Genomic DNA, 10,412 nt, shown 5'->3' with positions numbered 1-10,412 from the left:
TCATGATCCAATTCCTGTAATGACTGACCAATTACATATTAAAAACTAGTAGCGACCACTATTATTAATTGGCAAATGTTCTAATCCAGTTCTTGGTTGGATTGTGCTTTTCTTTATCTCGATGGAGAGCTTTTCCGCTCTGTTTGCTACTGCTGATTCTGCACCTTCGATACCCGCTGCTCCTGGGCCTCAGAACCCAGTTGGTGGGTTCGGGACAGGAAAGCCGCAGACAATCTCTGGGGCCACAAACTCTGTAGTCCCCGGCCCTCCGCTTCCTCCTCCGCCACCACTTCCTGCAGGATCGGTTGTAGAGGATACCACCCGCAGAACCCCGGCTGGACCATTTTATTTGCTGCGAGAGCTGCCAGGTGAGGTCTGAATGACTACAGCAATCCCCAAGCTCGATTATCTTGCTTTGGTAGTAAAGAAAGTGTTTGCTTCACCATGCTATTTGTTATCAGAGACATTTGCCAGGGGCTCTGTTCGTATATGATGGTTTTACCAATGTGTATATATGGGTGATAGTTTCTTACGCGTTCCTTGTGCTAGTTCAGTCCATACACTGTATGTAAAACCTTTATTCTTTTTATTATAATAATTCAAGTCCCATTTACACTTAAAGGGATATTAAACTGCTGTGCTCAAAAGAATAACTACTCACTATGTTATTGGGACATACTAAACTGCATAGTGGGATGATTGGCTGCAATGCTAAACACTATCACTAGATGTCATACTTTTTACACACATTCATGGTAATGACTCTGCTGTAACTCAAAATATGTTGTTCTTTTCTGCACTGCTTGATACTAAGTTGCAAACAGTAGTTGCAAATGTTTAAAGTGATGGTAAACTCTCCCCTTTATAAAATCAGATCTGGAATGTAAGCGCTATTTTAGATGAAGTTTAATTAATTAGCTGTAATGAAGATGCAGTATAACATGCTTTTTAATATAGATATGAAATTCAAATACTGCAGGCTCCTCCGCCCACTTCAAAAGTCAAATTTTCTGTGAGCTAACAGATTGAATTGTTGTCCAATCAGCGCTCTCCCCATCTGGCACTTTTGTTGTAGCTAGAGCATTGATTGGAGAGTAATTCAATCATTTAGCTGACAGGAAAATTGACTTTTGAAGTGGGTGGTGTAACGTGGGGTATTTGAATTTCATACCTATATTAATAACTGTTATAGCGCATCTTCATTGCACATGATGAATAAAACGCCATCTAAAATAGCGCTTACATTCCACATCTGATTTTAAAAAGGGGAGAGTTTACCATCACTTTAACTATTCACTTGCTGACATATATACAGTTGTATAATGGAATCACATTAAATAATATCATAGAAAAATTATTTTGTAGGACTACATTACTAATTTAATATAGTACATGTATGTGCAAAGCAACACCTTCTACCTGTTTTGATAGGAACCTGTGAATATATGTTTTAAACATGGGGATTATGGGTTACACATGCCAAGGAAAATTTAAATATCTGATAAGAATATGGTTCTAATTATTTTTCTACATTAGGATTATGTGTGAAATATCATGGTTACACATGCAGAGGAACACATTTGACCTGTTTCTGATAGGAATATGAGTATAATTATTTTTATACATGGGGATTATGGGTGAAATATCATGGTTACACATGCAGAGGAACACATTTGACCTGTTTCTGATAGGAATATCAGTATAATTATTTTTATACATGGGGATTATGGGTGAAATATCATGGTTACACATTCAGAGGAACACATTTGACCTGTTTCTGATTGGAATATGGTTCTAATTATTTTTATACATGGGGATTATGGGTGAAATATCATGGTTACACATGCAGAGGAACACATTTGACCTGTTTCTGATAGGAATTTGGTTATAATTATTTTTATACATGGGGATTATGGGTGAAATATCATGGTTACACTTGCAGAGGAACACATTGACCTGCTTCTGATAGGAATATGGTTATAATTATTATTATTTTTTTTAATATAATTTTTATTGGTTTTCAATACAATGGTAACATGTTTGAATTTGACAGGTTGGTATACAATAAATGCATAAACTGAGTAAACTTGTCATCTCATCATTAAAGGAGAGATTCTTTGTTATTATATTATTGATACCTCAATTGAGTTCATATCGTAGTCTCCTTATAGTCTTGAGTTTCGAAATTCTCAAAGCAACAAGTGCACCCGGGTTGTTCTCACACTCCATTACGTTTTCTACAGAGTTTTCATAGAGATTGATGGAACCATATAAAACTGAGTAACAATAACAAACTTAACAACAACTTTGGTCAAATAAGTAGAATACATAGCAAGATTTAACATGACTAACTTGTGGTTAACAGTGTGGCATGCTCAGGATTGAAGTAAGATGTAGATATTGGTCATAGTGTGCTTCTTAACTTTAGTGGTTTATCACTTCCGTCTATACCAGTGTGTATAAATTCGCTCATTACCTTTTAAACGTTTGTATCGTCTGTATCTGTCGATTTATTTATTGTTTCCCAGTAAAATTTCATATCTAGGAAGATAGCTAATTGGTGTCTTTTGTAATAACCGTATTGTTCTAGGGGCAGGGTCTCAGAAATTCTCGAAATCCATTGTTGTTTAGTGGGGATGTGGGTTGATTTCCAATTTAAAGCTATTAGTGACCTAGCACTGTTCAGGCATATTTGTATTAAATTTTGCATCTACAATTTGAGGGGTGGTTTAATAATGCCGTTATAGGTGTTAGTACAAATTCTGTACCACCTATTTCCTGTATTGTCTGTTCAACTAATTTCCAGAATGGAACAATTTTGGGACAACTCCACCAAATATGTGCCATGGTTCCCGTTTCTCCGCAACCTCTCCAACATAGTGTTGTGGACGCGGGGTATATTCTATGAAGCCTATGCAATGTTCGGTACCATCGCATCAAGATTTTAAAATTCATTTCTATTAACTTAGTGGATGTTGATCATTTAGAAGTGTTTTTAAAAAGTTTTCTCCAGGCTTTTTCATCTAATTGAATGTCTAGGTCTTGCTGCCAATGTGACGTGAATGCCGGCAAACAAGCCTGTGTGTCTCTTTCCAGTGCTTTCTTGGCAATAGAGAGGGTTCCTTTTGATGGGTGTTGTCATGAGGCATACATTTTTGAAGTTGGTAGGGGGCCTAGTTAAATCTTTGCGGTAGTGGATATTGTGTAGGAAGTGTGTAAGTTGGGAATATTTTAACCATGATGCAAAGGCAACATTCATTATATTTATCATATTCTGTTTGGACTTAAGTACTTGATTATCTAATAAATTAATGATTGGTATTGAGTCTGGTAATTCCCACGTGACTCTAGTATTCTGCAAAGGTTCATAACCTCCCGTGAGTTCCATGTTAGGCGAGATTGGGGTAAGTGGGGGAGTATGGTGAGGATAGCATCGGGTGCTTTTGGACTAGGAAATCCCACGTCTCAAATATATGCTTATAGAAGAAAGAGGTGTGGCAGACTGTGGGTCTAAGACTTTTACTAATCCAACATATGGTTTTGGGGCCCTAATAATTTGAGAATCTAGAGATACCCAGGCTTTAGCATCTTTTTTCAGATGCCAATCTAGTATGTGTTGCAAAATTGTTGAGTGATAATAGGATTCAATTTTCGGAACACCCAAACCTCCTTCTCTGATTGATCTATGCATTGTGGCCGCGTTAATACGTGGCTTAGTCTTACCCCAAATGAAGGAATGTATGCTTCTTTGTAAGAGTGTGAGGAATAACTTAGGTAGGGTGATGGGAACTGTTTGGATGATATACAATATCTTTGGGAGAATTGACATTTTTAGTGCTTGAATCCTGCCCCACCATGACAGAGATTTGTCTTTCCAATTTTGCAGAATGTGTGATATGGCGGATTGTAGCGGTCTATAATTTGCATCAAACAGTTGTGTAACTTTAGGGGTTAAGTATACACCCATGTATTTCAACTGTGTTTGTTGTATTTTGTACGGACATATGGTTTTGAGAGCTTGGGAGTCTATTCGTGTCATGGATACATTCATAATCTCTGATTTTTTTTTGGTTGATTGAGAAATTGGACAGGACACTAAACTGGTCAAATTCTGCCATAAGGGCAGGGAGCGAGCGTTTAGGGGAGGTCAAGGTCAACAGGACATCGTCCGCAAACATTGATAATTTATATTGATTCAGCCCTATATTTACCCCTGTAATATTTGGATTTATGCGAATGGGTGAGGCTAGTACTTCCATTACCAATACAAATAAAATTGGCGAGAGCGGGCACCCATGCCTCGTTCCATTATTAATTGGGAACCCTTGAGAAAGGACTCCATTAACTTTTACTCTAGCTGATGGGTATCTGTAAAGTTGAAATATTCTATTAATCATGGTATTCCCAAACCCAAATCCCTGTAGGGTCCCTCTAAGAAAGGGCCAGGCCACCCTATCGAACGCTTTCTCCGCATCAGTGGAGACCAGGGCCATTGGGATGTTGTGTGCGGTCGCATATTCAATTAGACGTGTTGTCCTAATTGTGTTGTCCCTGGCCTCCCTGTGCAGAACAAAGCCAGCTTGGTCTAAGTGTATTAAGGATGGCAACACAGAGTTAATTCGTGTCGCCAATATTTTTGTGTAGAGTTTAACATCTCCATTAAGTAATGAGATGCGTCTATAGCTACCTGGGTTGGTTACAGGCTTTCCCTCTTTATGGAGAACAGTGACATGTGCTTCTAAAAGTAAAGGGGATAAGTGATTCTCTTCGTCTAATGAATTATATAAATTTGATAAGTGTGGGATTAGAGATTGTTGGAACTTTTTATAATACATATTCGTGAGCCCGTCTGGGCCTGGGCTTTTCTGGGTAGGGAGATGCTTAATAGCTATTGCTACTTCACGTTCTGATATAGGGTCACTCATGGTGGTAGCAAGTGACTCAGGGATTACCGTAAGGTGTGCTTTTTTAATGTATTCTTCTATCCTATTTCATGAGCATAAATTGTCTCTAGATGGGAGATTGTATAAGGTTTTATAATAGTTACTAAAGATATCTGCAATTCCCTTGCAGTCATAGATTTCATTATTTGTCTCATCTAACATTTTATGTATATAATTCTCAAATGTTCGTTATTTTAGGGTTTTAGCTAATAGCGGACCTGCCCTGTTGCCCTCAGTGAAATACAGTTTTTTTTAAGTAATATGCTCGTTTAAGCATTTCCCTGCTTAATAAATTGTTCAGTTCCTTTCTTGCTGTTAAAAGGTTTTTAAAGCTATCCGGGGCATCAGGTTCATCTATATGTAGTTTCTCTGCAGCCTTAAGTTGTTGTGTTAGTTGTGCATATTCCCGGTTATATAGTTTCTTTAGGTGGATCTTCTGTTTAATGAATTCCCCCCTTATGCCAGCTTTGTGAGCCTCCCATATCATAGTGGGGGTAGAGTGCGGGGTTTGGTTGAATCTAAAATATTCTGTTAGAGTCTGCGAAATTTTATCGGTTATTTTGGTTTGTAATAGGAGGGTATTATCTAGTCTCCAGCAGAAATCTTTTAATGGTTTATTTGGCCAATCTAGCATTAATGTTGCAGCTGAGTGGTCTGACCATGGTGTTGGTGTGATGTCTGAATCTTTTGCCAGGGCTAAACCTAACTGGTCCATACAAATATAATCCAATCTAGAGTGTGATCTGTTTGGGTTTGAAAAGAAGGAATATGTTTTTTGTGTTGGGTGATGCACTCTCCAAACATCTAGTAAAGCGGAGGATCTTAGACAGTGGGTTATTGTTTTAATGGTGCAGTTTGATATGTAGCTCTTAGCTTGGGAGCAATCTAATTTGGGGTTTAGTGCTACATTGAAATCGCCCGCTAAGATTGTGGTTCCTTTTGATACTTCTAGGAGTTTACCTGTGAGTTTTTAAAAAAAAAATTTGGCCTGTCCTCTATTTGGTGCGTACACATTGGCCAATGTTATTGGCCTATTATACAGGTCTCCTACTAGAATTATATATTTCCCTTCCGTATCTGAATATGTGTTAACATTTTGCAGTTGTAAATTTTTATTGAGAAGTATACCTACTCCACTTCTTATGTGTATGCGAGCAAAAATAACCTGTTGGGAACTGTTTAGATGAAAATTTGGGTTCAGCTGTACGTTTAAAGTGGGTCTCTTGGACGAACACTATCCCCCCTTTGTGTTTAGTGAACCAATTAAGGGCTATAGATCTCTTCATTGGTGAATTCAGACCCCTGGCGTTCTGAGATATAATGTTAATATGTCTAGTGTCTAACATAGTGTCCATCTGAGATTATATTGCCGACTGAGCGTGCCATTGGTGTATGTGATAGGGTTGAGGTATATGACGGTGTACTTGTTAATCTGAATAGCTTGCAATTCCACTAATACAATCAATCTAGAAATAAAAAATTGAACATGTAACAAAAACTTAACAATTGCATATTGGCATATACAATATAAATAACTGTAGGGGATACTTTCCGGTTCGCTTGAAACTACGAACATGAGAGTATCGGCATCTTCCATAACAGTATGATAACAGTGCAAATTGAATTACGTTAATAAAAAGCTAAACAACTTGTGGAAAATCTATATTTAAGCTAAATGAGACCTTAACTTAGGCCTAATACAAATCTTGAAAAGTTATACTCACGCTGGCGGTACCTTTAAATGTTAGCATATACTAAGGTAGGAATACAAGTGAAAAATCCCTGACATGAAATTATCAACTGAAGGTAGACCCAACCTGGTCTCCTACTTTTGTTCAAAAATCATGTCAGTTTAGAGTCTGCGCCAGAAACACTAGGGGCTGGTTGAGATCTTTTCCTGTAGACTTTATTTCAGGAGTCCCTCTGTGGTTTTGGGTCTCTGACAAGGCTATGTTGGATCTGCGTTGATTGTCCTTCCAACCTGGGCAAGGAGGGTTCTGGTATATTTAGTTGCTTACAAAATTCTGCTAAGTCCTCTGGGGTTTTATAGATGGCTATAGATGTGCCTCATATTACCTTTATGCAGAATGGGAAACCCCATCTATATGGTATCTTCAAATCCTGCAGGTGTAATGTCAGGTACCTGGCTTCTCTCCTTCTGTTTAGGGTGATATTACTTAAGTCAGCGTATATTTGTATGTTTTCTCCTTCATAAGAAATTTGCCTTATTTTCCTGGATGCTTCCATTATTTTTTCTTTATCATTGAAAGACTGGAGTTTCAGTATTATGTCTCTGGGAGGTTTACCCTCAGGAGGTTTTGGCCTGAGGGCCCTGTGTGCTCTTTCAATGGGTATGTTAGGAGGTTCAGGTGTTTGAAGGAGAAATTGGAATAAACCCTGTAGGTATTGTGGTATTTGTTGTGCTGTAGTTTTTTCTGTTACACCTCTGATCCTAATATTATTTTGTCGACCTCTATTATCTAGGTCTTCTAGGTGAAGCTGCATTTCCTGGATTATTGAGTCTTGCGATTCCAGTGTTCTATTGTGCAGGTCTGTGTCTTGTTGTACGTGTTCCAAATCTTCTTCTAGGTGGATCACTCTCTCTCCTAGTTCAGAGATATCTTTCTTAACCTCTTTTTAAGGCCATCTTTAATCATTTTCCCAACTTGTGTAATAAGGGAGGCAAAGTCTGCTTTTGTCGGAAGATTATCTATGTCAGCTCTTGTAAGTGGTTCCTTAGTTGAACACCCTGCATCTGAGGATTCTGTGTCAGATTGTGCATTATCTGGCTCCTGTGAGTGAGATATGGTGTTTTCTGCAGTATCCAGTACTTTAAAAAAATTATTTAATTTAGTTGCTGGAGTTGTCTGTTTTTTAATAGATTTGTCGTGTTTAGGAGGCTTTTTAGAAGTCATTTTGGCCTGTATATGAGGGTATCCTTTATTGGATATGTATCAGGAAGTCTATAAATAGGTGGTCCTGTGATTCTTTATAAGCTAGAGTTCTCTTGCAGGCGTTTAACTAGACAAAATATCTGATTATCGCTGCAGCTGTGTGCTTTTTTGTGCAAGATTATCATACCCGGATAGAATCATGTGGGGTAAAAAAGTAAAAGTTCTGATAGTTACTTTAGTATGCTCCCCTTCTTGTGAGATTTCTCTTTTACTTTCATTGAAATCTGGTTTGATTTCCCTTTCACCGGGCTATATGATTCTGTGGAACATTGATCATACTGAGCCAGCGTTTTTATAAAGGATGCAGTAATCTATAGTGTCTTTGTATTATGGCGACTGTGCTTTCAAATATCAGCTGCATGACGTGGCTTTAACATTATGAGCCTTAGCAGTTTCTTCACCCCTTTGCTTCTGGTAGATTCCGCTACCACTGTGGAATATTTAAGGCGTTGTGTGTGTGGGGCTATAAGGTGAAGCAGGGGGTATCTGAGTGCAATGTCAAATTCTTATTTACCTCCGTGATCAGCCTGCATCTAAACCACTGCCGCCATCTTTAGTCTATTTGCTTTAGGCCTGCGCCAGTATCTGCAAAGGAACAATTTTAAACAATGGCACTATTGAGGCGATCCCCACCTAAAGTATTGCTCCTGAGTGTATGTCTAAATCTTCTACACTATTTTAATGGGAAGTAATGCAGGTGAGTTGGTGCTGTGCACAAATCGAATCTAGTTCAAAACGTGGAAGTATAGACACTTACCACAAGAAAGAATGCACGTCTAGCACTCTACGCCCAGACTCTTGGGTAGTACTAGTATTGAAAGAAATTAAAATATAACTTTTAATGGATTTTCTATAAAACTAAGAAACAAATGAACAAACACCACAAAGATTAAAAGACTGGAAGTGAAGCAATCTGTATCCAATTTAGTAGTAGTGGACACAAATACTATGTAAATGCCATCATATAAGTATCATAGTGTGTCACTACTAATGTGGTAGAAAGTAACGAGAGCTCCTATGACAGAAGCTACTAGCGGGTTCCTCAGGTGAATAGAGGCAGGTCAAATGGTGACTAACAATGATAGAATTACTTCTGTGAGGCGACGAGGGTAAGAGTTAGGTTGTATCGCTCTCGACTATATCAGTGAATCAATAAGATGATTCTAGTGTAGTACCAGATAGGGTATGTCAAATAGTATCAACCAATGGTAATTTTGCGGGGTCGTGTATTGGCTGGTGCTGTATTAGTATTGGGACTCTTATGATATATAAGGTCACCCCAATTCAATAATATTTGATATCGAGTGCAATATGTCGTATTATGTCTAGGTAGGAAGCACAACTACAAGTAGATAGAGAATAACGGGTTAATACTGACTAGACGCCCCTGATAATTTTGTGTCTGAGTGTCCACATATAAAATAGCAGGTCAATTAATATAGTGCTGGTGATGAGATAAGGATACTAATATCCCTTATAAAACCAGTATTATCATCAATTGGAAACAGTGCAGTTTTTAATGTTAGTGTAGGTCTATCAAATGATAGAATATATATGCATTGATCTTATAGAAATAATTTCTTGTCCAGGTAGAATTTATCAACTAATACTGTGTTTTGGTATTAAAGGCGTGATATACATATACAGTTATGATTCACTGCCAGTATATGCTGTGTGCAAATGATGGTTCTTTCTTTCTTTCACGTTTGATATTATCTATATGTGCACACAATTAAGTGTTGGTTTATAATATGCATATATATATATGCGATCCTAAACCACTGACAAGATGCACGGTTTGTCCCCTCTAATCGTGTGTAAAGTACACGAGTATGTGATATACTCGTAGTTGTCTAACACTATATCAGCTTAAATTCAGGTTATTTTTCACATAGATTCACCAGAGCTTATTGAAACAGAGGTGTGTGCGTTAACTTACACATACGTGTTCAAATTGCTAATTCTCTTAACCACAAGTTACCAATGTTACATTTTATTATTATTGTTGATAAAACCTTTTAATTCACGTAAGTCACAGAGTTGCCCAGGATTTTTTGAATAAATAAACAGTATTTATCCAACTCATAAATAAGTTTTAAAGGATTTCTGTTGTAACATGATTTTCATATCATGTAAGTGGGAGATATAAAATTGGCAATTTAAGCCAGATTCATTACTGTGTAAGTTTTTAAACGTGTTTATAACCGGTTATTTGTACCCGGATGTGGGTTCTATATTAACCGTAAGGGTATGATATTAACGTTAAGTCTCTATTGACAGTTATGTTACCAAGCGTGTGTCAACATCTCCTATGTATTGGAGTTACACTCAATTAAATTTGTATTCTTATTTTGTACAGGAGTGTTATTACTTATTTACACTTAGGGTGATCATTCACATATCATTAAGCTGACAGCGCATTTGCATACTCTTGCGCCGTTATCTCAGAGGTATGTGTTAAAGTTTAAATTGATTAAATTGTGCAACATAAAGTTACCCTCATCGTTTGAAGGGT

The 10,412-nt window shown here is 37.5% G+C and overlaps 1 protein-coding gene across 1 annotated transcript in view; it reads left to right on the top strand.

Moving 5' to 3' along the window:
• Window positions 1-10,412, top strand: part of MED19 (mediator complex subunit 19) — a 360,600-nt gene that overhangs the window by 154 nt on the left and 350,034 nt on the right. Inside the window, exon 1 of the mRNA XM_053692338.1 lies at window positions 1-368. This exon is cut by the window's left edge and continues 154 nt beyond it. Coding sequence (XP_053548313.1) covers window positions 122-368 — 247 coding nt within the window. The 5' untranslated portion in view covers window positions 1-121. The remainder of the gene's footprint in view (window positions 369-10,412) is intronic.

The sequence above is a fragment of the Bombina bombina genome, chromosome 9 (genome assembly GCF_027579735.1).
Source record: "Bombina bombina isolate aBomBom1 chromosome 9, aBomBom1.pri, whole genome shotgun sequence".
Taxonomy (NCBI): Eukaryota; Metazoa; Chordata; class Amphibia; order Anura; family Bombinatoridae; genus Bombina; species Bombina bombina.
This window is presented reverse-complemented; position numbering and strand designations above follow the sequence as displayed.